This window comes from Tachypleus tridentatus, chromosome 12 (assembly GCF_004210375.1).
Source record: "Tachypleus tridentatus isolate NWPU-2018 chromosome 12, ASM421037v1, whole genome shotgun sequence".
NCBI lineage: Eukaryota > Metazoa > Arthropoda > Merostomata > Xiphosura > Limulidae > Tachypleus > Tachypleus tridentatus.
In genome coordinates, this window is record NC_134836.1 from 70734102 (window position 1) to 70752569 (window position 18468).

At 36.2% G+C, this 18468-nt stretch overlaps 1 protein-coding gene across 1 annotated transcript; it reads left to right on the forward strand.

The window, feature by feature from the left end:
• On the forward strand, positions 1-13377 carry LOC143233543 (uncharacterized). Its single transcript, XM_076469873.1, has 5 exons — positions 1-152; positions 5037-5169; positions 9294-9427; positions 11105-11234; positions 12979-13377. The coding sequence occupies exons 1-5, from the start codon at positions 116-118 to the stop codon at positions 13241-13243; spliced, it is 699 nt and encodes a 232-aa protein (XP_076325988.1). The 5' UTR covers positions 1-115; the 3' UTR covers positions 13244-13377.
• The last annotated feature ends 5091 nt before the right edge of the window (positions 13378-18468 follow it).

An 18468-nucleotide genomic window follows, 5' to 3' on the forward strand; every position in this document is an offset into this window, starting at 1 on the left:
ACCCACTCACCATAAGAAATGGCCTTTAGATAATACCTCCAGGTTGTTAGTCAATGTTACCTTTATTTGATGTGTGTATAAAGGTGGATTTTTGAGCATATATTTTTACCAGAAGATGATTGGATGTAGAAGAGTGCTTCTTGTGTTTCTCGGTAAGTCATCTTGTTCGCTTATATTTGCATTTATTTTCAAATCACACAGTTTAAGCTATAGAGCTAAACCACAAGTATCAAATACAATCACGTATATTAACGTAACAAAATATTAATAATATAACAGCTATAAAAATTCAGAAGTTATAAACTTAGAGGAACACAGATGCCTAATTAGTTCCAGAAAGAAGTTAGAGATATTCTGTCTGTCAAGAGCCTCCATCGGTAAATCTGTAAACTTATAACTCTAAATATTCGGGTTTCAATACCCATGGAGGACGCAACACAAGTAGGCTATCGTGTAGTTTATGCTTAATAAACAACAAACAATCGTCTCTTCTTACATGTTTCAATTCGCGAGTTGAAAAATTAAAATAGCGGTCAACATCTGAAAATTAAAAGTCTATCGTTAAGTATAGATACAACTAACAACGTTCTTAACAAACTCACTGTCATTCAACAGCTACGGTTCGTGGTGAACAAAGTAGTTATTCCTCACTGTATCGTGAACAAGGTTGTTACCCCTCACTGTATCGTGAACAAGGTTGTTACCCCTCACTGTATCATGAACAAGGTTGTTACCCCTCACTGTATTAGTTTTAAGTTAGACAAATCTACGTAATTGTTTGATTCCCCATCCTGATCTTATAATTACCGTGTTATAGCAAGAATACTTTGATTAAATGTAATAGCTCCCTTACCTTTCTCTCCTGCATTTAATATGAATCAAGCTAAAACCAGACTACCTCAATAGTGGTGACTAGTTGTCTTCCCTCCAGTGTTTTACTGCTAAATTATGTACGGCTAGCACAGATAGCCCGCGTGTAGCTTTGCATGAAATTCAAACCAAACCAAACTACTTATTCCAACATTTCGTTTATTTGTTTGTTTTGAATTTCGTGCAAAGCTATACGAGGGCTATCTGCGCTAGCTGTCCCTAATTTAGCAGTGTAAGACTAGAGGGACGACAGCTAGTCATCACCACCCACCGCCAACTCTTGGGCTACTATTTTACCAACGAATAGTGGGATTGATCGAAACAATATAACGCCCCCACGGCTGAAAGGGCGAGCATGTTTGGTGCGACCTGGAGTTATTAAACGACTGCTCTGCTTCGCGTCCTGTTTAACATTATTTTATTCCCTACGTAAAAAGTAGGCTTATAAAGTTTGTTATAGTCTATATGCATAGAGAATTTAAGTGTAAATGGGTCATTAAGAAATGAGCACAAAAAGTAGAGATTTGGCACACGGCTAACGTTCATATAACCTTCTGCCCAGTAAATACCAAAGGATGACATATTTTCATAAGAAGATTTATTAATATGCCTGGAAAATTTATCTTAAACCTATCGAGTGTAAAATAATTTTCCTTTTTCTTTTGATATATAAACAAAACAAACTTGAAACATCTTTCTGTTGGTATGATAACACTATCTATATTTAAAAGGTGAACGAATTATTATACGCATGCGGGTTAAATAACTGTGCTTTCGGCAAGTTCAGAGTAGCACAGATTGGAGATTTAAAATGGCCTGTGAAAATTACTTTTTTTACTGACCCTCACTAGAGGACTGAGTGGGATAAGTAAAAACCATGTATACAACTTTTGCGCAGTTTATTTATTTATATAAATATAATAGTACTGTGTGTTGTACATCGAGGTGCATACTTCACAGGGTGGATCACTACCAAATTTTGTATGGAGGATTAATGATCCCTTGGGGAATACGTATACAAATTTTCAGTTTTGCGGATTTTACGGGTGTTTTTTTTTTGTTGTTTTTTACCACGACTTCGCCCCTTGTTGATCGATCTTCACGAAATTTGGAATGAAGGTTTATTGGGTCCAAGCAGAGATATGTGCAAATTTACGGTTTCACATTTTGTGTTTTATTTTCTTTTATAATTACATATAAAGGAAACAACTTTTCATGTTCTAAAGTAACCTTTCAATAATCACGAATTTACATAATTTCCGTTCGTTAGCCATCATCAAGTGAACCGTTGTAAGAAATATTTCATACAATATTCGACAATTTTCTGATATTGGCCACACAAGTGGTCAAAATGGTAATGTAAGGTTATATGAAACAAAATAAACAATCCACTCCAAAGCTAGGTCCGGCATGGCCAAGCGTGTTAAGGCGTGCGACTCGTAATCTGAGGGTCGCGGGTTCGCATCACGGTCGCGCCACACATGCTCGCCCTTTCAGCCGTGGAGGCGTTATAATGTCACAGTCAATCCCACTATTCGTTGGTAAAAGAGTAGCCCAAGAGTTGGCGGTGGGTGGTGATGACTAGCTGCCTTCCTTCTAGTCTTACACTGCTAAATTAGGGACGGCTAGCACAGATAGCCCTCGAGTAGCTTTGTGCGAAATTCCAAAACAAACAAACCCCAAAGCTGTATATCTGGTCTTTTATTGTAGGTATACAGTGAATTTGTTTTCCTTTCAACAACTGAGAAGGACGCCGAGTGTAATGCTACATCGCCTGCATTATGTACTAGTACCATTCATAGAGTTCACAAATTAAAGTGACCCGGCATGGCCAGGTGGTTAGGGCGTTCGACTCGTAATCCCCGTCACACCAAACATGATCCTCTTTTACCCGTGGGGGCATTATATTACGACTGTCAGTCCCATTATTCGTTATCAAAAGAGTAGTCCAAGGGTTGGCGGTGAGTGATGATGACTAGCTGTCTTCCCTTCAGACTGGCACTTCTAAATTAGGGAAGAATATCAAAGATAGCCCTCATGTAGCTTTGTGCGAAATTCAAAACAAAGAAAAATAAAGTTTGCGGATTTTTTCATTTATAGTTGAACATTTAAATACACTACTACTGTTAGAAAAGTGTATATGAACTAACACTAATTCACACTAAAATAACTTGAAAATAGTAATGTAATTGTCTCTTCACTGCTCATCCACACTAAGAGTAGTTAACGGGTTATCGGATATCTGATATCTGAATTAAACAGTACTAAGAGAAAAAAAATTATGAGCTGACACTTCACATGATGGCTCCGCCCGGCATGACCAGGTGGTTAAGGTACTCTACTCGTAATCCGAGGGTCGCGGGTTCGAATCCCCGTCACAATAAACATGCTCCTACTTTCAGCCGTGGTGACGTTATAATGTGACGGCCAATCCCACTATTCACTGGTAAAAGAGTAGCCCAAGAGATGACGGTGGGTGGTGATGACTAGCTGCCTTCTCTCTAGTCTTACACTGTTAAGTTAGGGACGGCTAGCGCAGATAGCCCTCGTGTAGCTTTGCGCGAAATTCAAAACAAATCAAACCTGGCGCTTATTCAAAGACCCCAAAATCATAAGCTCATAAGCAGTTTTGTGAATAAATGGGTCAGAAAAATTGTTTTAAAAGCTTATGGTGCTGGTAATTATATGGTTTAGCTAACTATTGGCGACACTGCCTTAAAAAGATTCAATTTTTTAAATCAAATCCTGTACATTTGCAGATAACATTTAACTGAGATTAACATCTAATCATAAAATATTAACGTTTAATACCATGAATCCCTGATCTTTACACTGTAACTATAAAATCATTTCCATTACTTCATGAGCAATGTCACACACAATTCAGCTGCTTTTTATTGGATAAACTATTGAAAAATAATTGCATATTGCTCATCCCTGCTTACCTCCTAGTGACTGATTTACATAAAACCCGTTCTCTGTTCATAAAGCTTGATTTGTTGGCCACGCTCGACCCTCTGTTGCTAACGTTCAAATTGACTCAGTGATTTGTCTCAAGCTCAAATCCCAGTCAAGTGGGAATTCTTATAACTTCTTAATTATTAACTTATCATGTTCAGAGCAACATACTGCAAGTTAGGAATACCAGAATAACGCCAGTGACAATATGTGTAAAAATCAATATAAATATCTTTTCAACCGAATAGATGATGCTACAAAGCATTATTATTGATGTTTTCATTCTCCGTAAGAGATTCTTAAAAATTGGTAATATATATATATATATATATATAAGTACTTTTATGAAAAGTTATACCTTTGAAAATTTGCCCTCCATTATCAAACTCTTTACTTTTACCATCACAATTAATAAATCGCAGGTTTAGACATTTAACCATGTAGGAATATTTCATTGATAGTCAGTTTCATCATGTGTTTCAATCTACAAGGCTTTATGAAGGAGCAAGTTTGACCTTAAATATATACAACAGATGTACCACTGCTGGATCCTCAAAAGTTGTTCTGTTTCAAGAGTACATAACACCAAAACTAAGAGTAACATATACTTTTATTTCTTGCCTTTCATGTTTGTATGTCATGCTTTGTTGTAGTCTACAGCGTGCATAGTAAGTTGTTCTCGTGATTCTTGGCACATGCACGTTTTACTGAGCTCACGACGGTACAAATTGCAACATTAATTTTCCCTTATGTAACGTTATTTTAGTGTCTACTGACAGGCTGACGTATAACATATTACTAATAGTGGTTAAAACTAATGGTTAAAACAACTTACCCCTTAAGGCGGCCTTAGGTCCCCTTTCGAAGAAATAATTCAAAATTCCAATCAAGGACTTCTTGTAGATGACCCAATATAAAAAAAATATCGTTTTCGTGAAATTGTAGAAAATGGATAAACATTCTTTATGCATATATTGTTACTATAATACAATTAATCCTTTAATAACATGTTCATAAAATATTTATTTAGATATAATTTTTAGAAAAAAATTAATCAGGATTTATTGTCTTATGAAGGACATTCAACTGGTAAAACGTATTATCGTTTCATTTATATAGTGTGTTTTGTGAATTTTTCTGAGTACTATAACCTGTTTGATTTTTGATAAATTTTCAAATATTTTGAATCTGTTTTTCGCAACTCTTAGCGCTACGATCAGTGCGAGCTAAAACAAACTGTTCTGAAGCGAGAGCTGACTACTGTTCCAGTCGCCTTGTACCGTTTTCTAACGATGATGCTTTAGTTCCAGTAAATACAGAAGAAATGGAAGAATATTGCAGGTAAAAGGTAACAACTTCTGAACTACACGGAACAATACAAAGAAACACTCACATATTAATTTACGTTAACGACATTTGAACTACACAGAACAATGCAAAGAAGCACTCACATATTAATTTACGTTAACGACTTTTGAACTAGACAGAACAATGCAAAGAAACACACACATGTCAATTTACGTTAACGACTTCTGCACTACACAGAACAATATAAAGAAACACTCACACATTAATTTAGGTTAGTATTATTTATCTGTTTGTGAACCAGCATGGCCAGGTGGGTAGGGCTCTCGACTCGCAATCTGAGGCTCGCGGGTTCGAATCCCCGTCACACCAAACATGCTCGTCCTTTCAGCCGTGTGGGTGTTGTAATGTTACGATCAATCTCACTATTCACTGGTAAAAGGGTAATCCAAGAAGTGGTGGTGGGTGATGATGACTATCTGCCTTCCCCCTTGTCTTACACTGCTAAATTAGGGACGGGTAGCGCAGATAGCCCTCGTTTAGCTTTGCGCTAAGTTCAAACAAATTGTTTGTGAATATACATGGATACACATTAGATCAACTTAACACACACCCACAAATAAATCTTGGTGACTAAATATACGTTAAAACGTTTGTTGGATAACCTTGCTATTCATTGTATTTAGAAGGTCCAAGGCTCCACCTGCAAGTTGGTGCTGAGAACACTCCGCTTTTACAGCTAACTGTGGCAACCCCAGCAGAAAAACTTAAATGTTTATAATAACAAAAACCAGGTTTTAATAACCGTGATGAGTGCAGCACAGATACCTCCTTGTGCAGCTCTGTGCTTAACAACATATAAACAAATACATACAAGCCTAACTAATCCCGTCCTACGGTTAAGAATGATTCCTGTGACGGAACTTTGTGATTTTGTTCGATTTATTTTAAATTTCGCGCAAAGCTACACAAGGACTATCTGCGCTAGCTGTCCCTAATTTAGCAGTGTAAGATTAAAGGGAAGGCAGCTAGTCATCACCACCCACCGCCAACTCTTGAGCTACTCTTTCACCAGTGCATAGAGAGATTGAATGGGACATTATAACGCCCCCACAGCTGAAGGGGCGAGCATGTTTGGTGTAACGGGGATTCGAACTCGTGACCCTCGGATTACGAGTTGAGTACCTTAACCACCGGACCATACATTCCAGGCCACCTCGTGATTTAGCCCACGTGTCTTATAAGATGCCATTCAGTTTGAAAATACCAATTTGAATCATCGGTTTTGACCATATCGACTTGTAATATTTTAGACTTATAAACAATCCAAGGTATTATATCAAGGTACAGAAAACACCTCTCACCGTTCTTTACAAACTTGGTTAAATCTTTATCGTTATTTATAGCTTTAGATCAGCGATGGAGAAAAGGGTTTAAGTTAAAAACAACTTGGAATTTTTGAAAGAAAATCCTGGCACGAATTTGAAATACACAATCAAAAACATTTAAGGAAATGTATTACTGATGAAAAAGTGTATACAGCTTTCGAGTGTAGAAAAGGAAATGTTAGACGATTACGATTGATGGTGGGCAGCTTCGTAACTGTTGATTTTATACAAGTGCGAAATTATCCGAGAAAATGTTCATGTTAAAACTACAACAGAACGTAAGGTTACGGTTTATAAATGTAACACTCCCTTGGTAGATAAAATATGCTCGTCAGTTCAACCGTGGGAGCGTTATAATTTTACAGTCAATCTCACTATTCGTTGGTAAAAGGGTAGTCCAAGAGTTGCCGGTGGGTAGTGATGACTAGCTGTCTTCCTCTAGTTTTACACTGTTAAATTCGGAACAGCTAGCGCAGATAGCCATCGTGTATTCAAACCTAACCAAACAAACCCTCTAGTCTTACACTGGTAAATTAGGAACGGAATGCGCAGATAGCTCTTGTGTAGCTTTGCACGAAATTCATACCACATCAAACTTTTGTTAGATAAGTGTGAGAACTTCTGGTTTGTTTGATTGGTTTTGTTTTGAAATTTCGCACAAAGCTACTCGAGGGCTATCTGTGCTAGCCGTCCCTAATTTTTGCAGTGTAAGACTAGAGGGAAGGCAGCTAGTCATCACCACCCACCGCCAACTCTTGGGCTACTCTTTTACCAACGAATAGTGGGATTGACCGAAACATTATAACGCCCCCACGGCTGGGAGGGCGAGCATGTTTGGCGCGACGCGGGCGCGAACCCGCGACCCTCGGATTACGAGTCGCACGCCTTACGCGCTAGGCCATGCCAGGCCCTAGAACTTCTGGAGATGTGGTTCTCAATCTTTTTCAGTAATATACTCCGAATTAATTTTCAAACCACGTTTCAGTTGCGTCGCGTGATGTCCCACAGTGGCGACATCAATGTTTGTTTAAACTACGCTGATGTATACAAGGGAAACTCATTATGATTTACATACGAATATTCTGTCAGTTTTTGTTTCTTTTCGAAACTTTCCTCGGACTGACGTTTGTGAAACACTAATCAAGAAAATGTACAACCGAACTTCTTGGATATACGTTTACAACTGCCAAATGTTCTACTTCAAGAGCTGGTACTAGAGAAAACATAATTTAACCTGTTTGGTTCCGTTTGTATGTACTGTACAACAACCACAACATTTGGGTCAGCAGAACCGGCAGGACCTACACAGACTACTTCACCTGTCACTACTTTATCTTGCAATATTTAAACTTTGTTTGTAATTAGGTACAAAGCTACACAATGAACTATCTGTGCTCTGCCCAACAGGGGTATCGAAACCCGGTTTCTAGCGATGCGAGTTCGCAGACATACTGCTGTGCCACTAGGGAGCAATATTTAAACAAGATAAGAAATTATTTCAAAGCGACCTCTTTTCAAAGCTATAGTTATTTCTGTGATCAGAGCTCATTGCCTGTTTCTAAATTCTTGTTATATAAACAGATTAACATATTGTTATTATTCCTAATAAACTAGGCGGAAGGAGGGACATTAACAGGTTGAGAAGAAACGTAATAAGCCGCTTCAGAAATTCTGTAATATTTAAAAGGCTTCCTTTGTACTTGCTCTCCGCTACTACAGCGGTACGTCTACGGATTTACAACTCTCAGATCAGGGGTTCAATTCCTCTCGGTGGGCTCAGCAGATAGCCCAATGTGGGTTTGGTATAAGAAAGTACACAAAACACATCTTCTGCACTGTTATTGTTACAAAATTAGTCACCAAGAGGAATGTGCCAAGTTTAACAGTAATGTAATCGTGTGTGAAACTTTCTGTTTGTTTAAAAAACATTCATTTTTACCTTCAAGCGCTCCAAGGAAGAAATTATTTATTATTTCTTAATCTACGGTTTTGAAGATAAGATATTTGAAGATTTATTTTAAATATATCTAGTCAGCTCGTTATTACAGACGGAAATCAGGGAATGTTATTGAGAGGCAGTTTACAGCACGTGATTAAATAACAGTTTGCGATGAGATATTCTTGACTTAAAAGGTAAAACGAATATTTTAGCTTATACTTTTCTTATGAAAAGTTATTCAAAGCAAATATGTATTTTAAGTATGAAAATACCTAACAGTATTCATGGAGCTGTCGAAAATAGGCCATTATTTCGTGCTTAGCAGACCTGAAAAAGACATGAACGAAACAGAGAAAACACGAATTAAGATCTTAAAGTTAGTTCGAAGTTAGGACCGGCATGGCCAGGTGGGTTAAGGCGTTCGACTCGTAATCTGAGGGCCGCGGGTTCGAATCCCGGTCGCACCAAACATGCTCCCACTTTCAGCCATGGGGGCGTTATAATGTGACGGTCAATCCCACTATTCGTTGGTAAAAGAGTAGCCCAAGAGTTGGCGGTGGGTGGTGATGACTAGCTGCCTTCTCTCTAGTCTTACACTGCTAAATTATGGACGGCTAGCGCAGATAGCCCTCGAGTAGCTTTGCGCTAAATTCAAAACAAACAAACAAACAAACTATGTTTGGAACTTAATTTGAAGCCTCAGAGTAAACTTAATACTGATCATTCCAAGTATTCGTGTTTTATCTTCAGATATTATTTTTCTCTGTATTTGTACATGTAGTATTCAGATATTGTAATTACCTAAAGTGTTTACAATTACTTCCCGATTACAGACAACAGAAAGAAACGGAAGCATGTGCTGCGGAATACTCGGACTTCTGTCTAGATTCTTTAGTTCGCCAGTTGTCAGACCTGTTTGTTCAAAGTGCTGTGAAGCAGAACAAAGAACGATGCGAAGCGCGGGAAAGTGAGTCACTTAGTTTCACCAACATAATTACTTATTCTATACTAGATTAGAAATTAATATTTTGTATATCGTACTGTTTGATCAAAGGTTATGAAATGATAAAATAATAATAACACTATGCAACACAAATTGTGTTCCTGGACAGTATGTGTTGCTTATGTTGTAACCATACAGAAAATGGCCATTATTCCTTTTAAACTTTGCTTTTGTGACCTGGATAATGAAATTTAGAAATTAACCTATTTTCTAGGTAAAGACGGACCGCCCGCTAGTACAGCAGTAAGTCTACGGACTTACAACGATAAAATCAGGGGTTCGATTTCTCTCGATGGGCTCAGCGGATAGCCTGATGTGGCTTTACTATAAGAAAAAAACACACGTAAAAACGGGCAAATTTGCACATTTTAATTTACATAAAGTTTGAATAAAATAATATATAAATCAAGATTTGCGACTGTAATGTAAATCACTTTCACGTATCAGTCCCCAAATGTAGTCTCCCATCATGTTTTCGTTATACGCTCCCAGGTCACAAAAACAAAGTTTGAAGAGAAAAATAGGTCTTTTCCATTTACTTTAGGCATAAGCAATTGGAAAATAACACTTTCTGCCCGGGAACAAAAAAAAGTAAAAATTTTGTTACATAGTGTAATAATTTAATGTTTTTTTCTTTGTAAAAAAATTATAGAACTTAAGTAAGTTTTTTTTTTATTTCTTGATTTCGTGATACTTGGTTATTGTTTGATATCAAACACAAAACTTCCCTTAGGTCTATCTGTGCTCTGCCCACCACTGGTATCGAATCTCAATTTATGTTGGTGTAAGTACGCTGTAATACCACTGTGCCACTTAGGGGGGAGTTCATACTATTTTGTTGGAGTATAATGTGTGAAACAACAGTATAATATAAACTAAATAATCCTTCTGTTGAAAGAGAGAAAACTATTTCAGGTCGTGACTGACACATACATTGTATTTGGTCTTTGTATAACAGCGCACAATGGTACTAAAGGGCTATCTGTGTTAGCCTTTTCTAAGCCTGTTATTAGGGTCTTGTAATTAAATTACAAAAGTTCATGCATTCATCATTTTATCTCAAGTAAACTAAAGTATAAAAACATTATTTTATAGTTTCAAAATATCAAACCCTACTTATGTTTATTTTTTTATATTCACGCTAATTCACATTGCCTGACAGAAATGTTTGTTTTAGAGAAAATACACAGTGGACTATTTGCTGTGTCCACCCCTAGTAATCTAACCTCAGATTTTTAGTGTTGTAAGTCCCTGTATTTACTGTTCTCCTATCTGAGAACATTTTATTTACAGACACACACATCTAATAAATAATAATGATAAAAAAATTGCTCATGACACAGTGGTGTGCTTACAGACTTACAATTCTAAAAATAGGGTGTCGATTCCCGTGGTTTGTAGAGCACAAACGTGTAGCTTTGTGCTTATTTATAAACAAACAAACCAATAATTAAAAGTTAATAGCTACCATTTCAAATATTCAGGTTACATATTTTAATAAATGACTGTTAAAAGAAAAACAGTGTAAAACATGTTATATTCTCAAACCCAGTGTAGCATTCGAAACAACGATAATAGAATGTAGTACGAGGTCTAATTTTAATATGATAAATATTATTCACTTATTTTATTGGTTCTCAGATTTCCTGAAGCGCACGGAATGCGCAAAAGTCATTTTTCAACCAATGAATGACTGTATGAAGGAGTTCATTGTTCGTTTGGAGATGGGTTCTGTTGCGGACATCGACTTGTTAGTTCCCACCATGTGTTGGTAAGTTAACCAACTAGCTGCATTTTTAAAAATCATTTATCAACCAATAAATGCGCCCCCCGTTAGTGCAGCGGTATGTCTTCGGATTTACAACGCTAAAATCAGGGGTTCGATAACCCTCGGAGGGCTCCCCAGATAGCCTGATATGGCTTTGCTATAAAAAAAACACACACACCAATGAATGATTGTATGAAGGAGTTCATTGTTCCTTTGGAGATGGGTTCTACTGCGGACATGTTAATTCTGACCATATGTCAGTAGACATTCTGTATTTACAATGTTAAACAGCCGGAAACTGAGTCAAATTATAATTTAAATTTAGAAATTAAACAAATTTCGATGTGTATCCAGTTTATAATATTTACCAATAAGTTTGATAGACACAGTTTGTTTTTAATATAAATATATCTTAATAGTAAAACAACAATACAATTTACAATAACGGTTATTACAGACAATGATTTATGTACAAAAGTTTTACAAAGTTACAAACAAAATCAAGTTTTCTTTCTGATTTGAAACTTCCTTGATGTTTCATCGAAGGTTTACGATGAACGAGTTAATTACGAGTTGAATTAATAACAATTCACTTAACAGGGAGCTAGATAGCTCTGGGTTCGTCGATTATCAGTCGAGATTTTCGCCACTGAAGTTATATAATGTCTTCGTAAAAATACTAATGGCCGATGTGAATTCGCTGAAGTTAAATGGTTTGTAATGTTTGAAACCTATAAACGTTTCTGATCAAATATCTGAAGTTCCCATTTAATAAGCGTTAATCACAGTTATAGTTTCCGAGTTTTGTAGTATTCTAACTATAACAAACCAACAATATATATAATGTCTCTCAGGGCGTCGCGTTTTTTACACTTATAGGCGTATTTAGAGTTTCTAGAAATTTCAGCCTGCACAACAACACAGACGAAACACCAGTGTTTACATATACAAGTATATTGTTGATTCTTACACTCCAGAATCTTCTTCAACTTTAGTAAATATGCGGGAATTTTGCAGTACATATTTAACAGTATATGTTACATGCATTTCTAAATATACATTTAACTGAAACAAACGTCGATATTGAAAGAGATAACTGACAGTAAATCCATCACAGTAAACAATATACTGCATTAAGTTAATCAATTATTTGCAATTGCGTAGTTTTGACTGTACACTTTCTGTGTATTATATTACAGCGTGCAATAAAAAAGTGCGTAAAATAACTATCACTATATAGTCCCTAGACTTTTGTTTTTGTCAGAGGTGTCAGTCACTGCTAACAAGCAAACTATCTGAAATGGTAGAGGGCGCCTTCAACATCACTCCGGTATTAAATTTTCTCTTGAATATACTGAAACAGTAGAAGACTAGAGAGAAGGCAACTAGTCATCATCATCCACCGCCAACTCTTGGGCTACTCTTTTACTAAGGAATAGTGGGATTAACCTTAACATCATAACGCCCCTACAGATGAAAGGACGAGCATGTTTGGTGTGACGGGGATTCGAATCCGCGACCCTTGGATTACGAGTCGAGTGCCTTAACCACCTAGCTATGCTGGGCCCTTACTTGTCTTGAGTAACCATAATGAGCTGAATATTTCATGTTTAGTTGTTTTTTTATTACTTCTAAAGATTATGATTAGTTCGCTTTAATATCGATATTTTCTATGACACATTTAGTTCATCAAGACAAGTACTGGAATTTAATCTAGAATTACAAGTAATATATACTTTTCTTTTAGTGCCTTTGGAGGTTACCAGAAGTGTGCTTCTCACGTTATAACCACCTCGTGCAATTCTGATGACGCAGAATATTTTAGTAGTGCCATCTCGCGTTACAGTTTGGATTTATTGGATTATTTTTGTGAGAAATACACCCCAGGCTCTTCCAAATGCGACGAGATCAGCGCTCGGGAAGGAAATATCACTTCACCATCTTATTTGTCAATATTTCCTCCCTTGGTTCATGCAATGGATCGTTTAATAAATGAAGACACGGAAACATAGAATATTTTTATTGTATTTGTTAATTTCTTATCACCATAAGAAAACTGGTTTATTAAGATGTCAGTGAAATTTTTTTATCGACCTGTATATAAATGATTTGCTTTGAAACTCATAAAATATTTGTTAAAAATTATTATTGTCTCCAGAATATGATATTTTATTGATTTAATTTTCACATTTTACCTGAGCAGAATATTTGTTTGTTTGTTTTTGAATTTCGCGCAAAGCTACTCGAGGGCTATTTGTGCTAGTCGTCCCTAATTTAGCAGTGCAAGACTAGAAGGAAGACACCTAGTCATCATCACCCACCGCCAACTCTTTGGCCACTCTTTTACCAACGAACAGTGGGATTGACGTCACATTATAACGCCCCCACGGCTGAAAAGGCGAGCATGTTTGGTGCCATCGGGAATCGAACCCGAGACCCTCGGATTAGGAGTCGAACGCCTTAACACGCTTGACCATGCCGGGGCGAGCAAAAGATATCGATAAATATATTTTAATTTTTTTTTCAGATTAGTTTTTATTTTGGAAAATTGTAACCATTAATATATATAAAAAAAGACAACTTACAAACAAATAATTATATATAAAAAAAGACAACTTACAAACAAATAATTATATATAAAAAGTTTCATATCAGTTTCTTGAAGATGGAAGTTAAAGTGTAGAAATACGAAGATAATTTTAACAGTTTTCCGTTTCTGTCTCACACTTACTAAGCAACATCCAATCTGAATAACAATGAAGCACAGAAAACATTATAGAAGTGGGTGAACTTAGCCAGGTACAAAGATTTAATAGGGAAGTATTTTAAGTTTAATAAAGTAAAAGTAGAATACACTATTTAACATTTACTAAGAATAATCTCCCTGGTGGCTCGAAGGTAAGAAAGTCTAAGGTCTTATGACCCTAAAACTTACGTTTCGATAACTGCGGTAAGTACAACACAGATAGCCTTTAGAGTAGCTTTCAGTTTAACAACAAACAAAGAAACAGAATATTAAGGATAAATATTGTTAATATACAATACAAACAATAAGTGCAATAGGTTTAAAAACCAATATGGCATCGAATAAACAGAGGGTGTAAACAAGAACATGTCAGCGATACTCGAATATGGAGAAATTCAATGCTATATGGCTGAATCACTGAACGTACCAATAAACTTGGTCTTGCACATGGAGAATCAATATTAAATCAGTTGTAGGGTCAGTAAAATTCCAACCGCTCAGAAGAACGCCATATACAAATTACTTCTTTCACCAAACCGTATCGAAAAACACAATAGCTACGTAGGATTATTTGACATAGTGTGAGATGAAATTATCATACAGGGAAGGCTGGAACCCTACATCATCGTAAACAGAACCTTCACTGCAGTTAGGTATCGATGCGAGATTTTCCATTGGATGGTAAGACACTTTATGGTGGCCAATCAAACCAAACTGATTTTGGTTGATTACAATCAACCTACCATATAACTGTGTATTTTGAACAGAAAGTATTCGAAAACAAGAAATGGCCAGTAAAGTCTCGTAGTTTAAAACTTACTGAGCATGTTTGGAACATACTACATGGACTGTATCAGCCTGTCTTGTGCCATCCAAGACATTCTTGGAAAAGAATGCCCAGTTTTCCAACAACGAGTACTACATCTAATTAGTTGTCAAAACATTAAGATATTATTTAGTAAGCACTCTCATAAAGGAGAAGAAGGCCTTGCTATAGGAGCCAGGATGTCGTCTCCTTTTCTTTCAACAAGCATTTACATTCATTTCAATTAGTTCTCAGTACCACTCTCACATACGTCAAATTTTGTAAATAAACCAATCTCCTGTTTACTTGTTAAATGCAAGGTCATACTTATTGACTCTACATGCTTGCGCATAGCGTTCATCAGAACGTGCGAATTGTATACGTTTGTTTGTTTTATTTAAACAATGGGATATCTGCGCTATGCCCACTATTGGTATCGAAATCAGTTACTTAGCGTTATAAGCTTTAGGGCCAACTGCTGAGTCATTGGGATGATTATCAATATATCATTGTAATACCTGAGCGTAGATGTGATTCACAGCCAGGTATTCAACTAAACCAAAACTGGTTTTAATTTGACCTGAAAAATCGATCTTTAATAAAAGAATAGTGGAGGTTGTATCTTCACAAAACTTTGTTGTTAATACAAACACAACAGCATAAATATAAAGGAAGTTTAATAAACATCTAAAAATATTTGAACTCCATTCTCTTACTAATTTCATGAATCTCCATTGGTTACTTCCATAAATCACCATGGAAACAAAAACAAAACAAAGCTTAGAGGTTAGCGTGTTCAGAGTGTAAATTCTGAGGTTCGTGATTCGCATTTCGTTTGTGTAAAAGGTGCTCTACATTTTGAGGCCGTGAATACGCTATACGAGTAACAGTCAAATCCTACTATTTATTCTGTGAGTAACCAAAGAGTTGGTGGTAGGTACTGCTCATCAGTTCAAATTAAGGACAGATATGCATCAATATCCCTTTCATTAGTTTGTCATGAAAATTCTGAAACAATACTACTTTAACACTAGTAAAAGGTATTGTGCCATTACCATAGGTAATGGCAGTAGTCCTATAACACTAGTAACAGATCTTGCGACCTTACCTATGGTAACGGCAGTATACTATAACACTAATAACAGATCTTGCGACCTTACCTATGGTAATGGCAGTAGTACCATAACACTAGTAACAGGTCTTGCGACCTTACCTATGGTAATGGCAGTAGTACTATAACACTAGTAACAGGTATTGCGACCTTACCTATGGTAACGGCAGTAGTACTATAATTCTAGTAATAGGTCTTGTGACTTCATCTATATCACAAATCTTGCAATCGAAAGAAAAAAATCAAAATTGGTTCCGATTTTCATAGAAGTACCATATAAAGGTAAGTTCATATTATACAATTATCACCATGATTGATGATCATTCAGATAAATAGTTTTAGCTTCTCTGACTAAAGTGAATAACACACAATACGAATTGTTCGCCTGGAATAAGATGAGGACAGTGCTCTTCCCTCAGTAAACTATGAATTGTATTCATGTAATATACGATAATGAAATACAACTATTTTTAGTGTGACTATTTATGACTCAATTCAAATTAAATTAAACTCTTTTTTTTTAGAAGCTTGAGGTATTAGGTTTGTTTATTTTGAATTTTGCGCAAAGTTACGCGAAGGCTATCTGCGTTAACCATCCCTAATTTTGCAGTGTAATACTAGAGGGAAGGCAGCTAGTCGTCACTGCCCATGCCGGGTCTGAGGTATTAGGTGCTAACCCGAACACTTGATGAAACTTTTGAGGTCTAGTCAATAAATCAAAGTTTAATGAGCCAGATACCTAGCAGTTTACTTTATGACCTCGTGACAGTGTATAGAGTCAAAGGTCTAATAAAATAATGACACCCTTTTTAACAATTAAATGTTGTTAGTTGGCTAGTGTGGAGTGTGATGTTGGGGTTGTACATGTAAACGAGAAAAGAATTCTGACCGTCAGCTGATGAAATGTCTATAAAAAAAGACAAGACTGTTGGCAACGTGACAAGTTATTATTATTTATTGATGTAAATTGCTTATTTTATTCCCATTAGATGTATTTAAAGTTTAAAAAACTTTTAGGCAATATTCCCATAAGTCTAGTGGTCCTGGAACGAATAGGAGGTTAGGACGTTCGACTTGTAATTTGCATGTCGCGAGTTCGAATCTCGTTGTCGAACATGCGCTACCTTTCAGCTGTTGGGGTGATATAAATAGCCGACCATCTTCATTATTCTAAATGTTGTTTCAGCTAATTTGTTCAAGAAGTTTGTTAGGTTAATGAAAATAAACTGATATAAACATACACAATTTTACTTGCTTCAGTGACAAGTATCATATCCTAAACAAATTAAACCAGTAGAATTAAATGGAAATGTACTTGAACATTGTAGTGAATTCAAAATAAAAGTCAATGTATATTTTTTACGTTATGTCTGAGATTTTAATCTCCAGAAGCAGCTAGATGATGTTTGTAAACGTTAAGTCCCTTGTACCCAAATTATTATAGAACAGAAATGTAGCCATCTGCAAAGTAAACAAGTAAAAGTAAACATACTATATTTTCTTTAAGGTAAGTGACTCATAATCTGAGGGTCGCGGGTTCTAATCCCCGTCACACCAAATATGCTCGCCCTTTCAGTTGCGGGGGCGTTATAAAGTTACAGTCAATCCCACTATTCGTTGGGAAAAGAGTAGTCCAAGGGTTGGCGGTTGGTGGTGGTGACTAGCTGCTTTCCATATAGTCTTACATTGTTAAATTAGGGACGGCTACTGCAGATTGCCCTTGTGTAGCTTTGCGCGAAATTAAAAAAAAAGAAAAGAAGAAAGTTTAGGGTATGTGGCTCCTATAAAGTAGATTATATTTCTTTACAGTATGTGGCTCCTATGCTGACTGAGGTATGATCTGTAGATCGGTAGTGTGTATGATATCACATTATATAAGTGTAACATTATACGGATATACAACGTTAAAGTTAACTGAGAATCATTTTTCTGTTATGTACCAGATAGTCCATTGAGCGAACATTGAATAAACAATCAACAAATTATCGGCAATGCACATATTGTGCTATAAGTATTTAGTATATGTGGCAATAGTTATATTCACAAAATAAAGAGAAAATGTAGTGTAGAACCATATAAATTATAATTAGTAGAAAGAGGGGCGAGTTTCTAGATATTTGTTCAAAGTAAGTTTTACAGGAATGTGTATCGACTTATCTGTGTTAACTATCATCAAAACCGTGGATATATTTTTGCGAAATTTGTCAGGATTTCTTTTACACAACAGAAAGAAACAGCAAATCAAACTAGTCCATTTGAGAAGAGTAAAAAACAACTGAAACGAAGTGTTACAAATTGAACAATTATTCGGACTATTATTTTCGTCCTTATTATGTGTATTATTTCTTGATGACGAGAAACCCACTTGAAGTAAAAATGTATATCTCAGAGCGGCTGATGTGGGTATGAACACTTTTACTAATAAAGCAGAGAACAACGTTTCGACCTTCATAGGTCATCTTCAGGTCGAAACGTTGTTCTCTGCTTTATTAGTAAAAGTGTTCATACCCACATCAGCCGCTCTGAGATATACATTTTTATGTGTATTATTATTTTCAGAACGTTTTGACCAGTA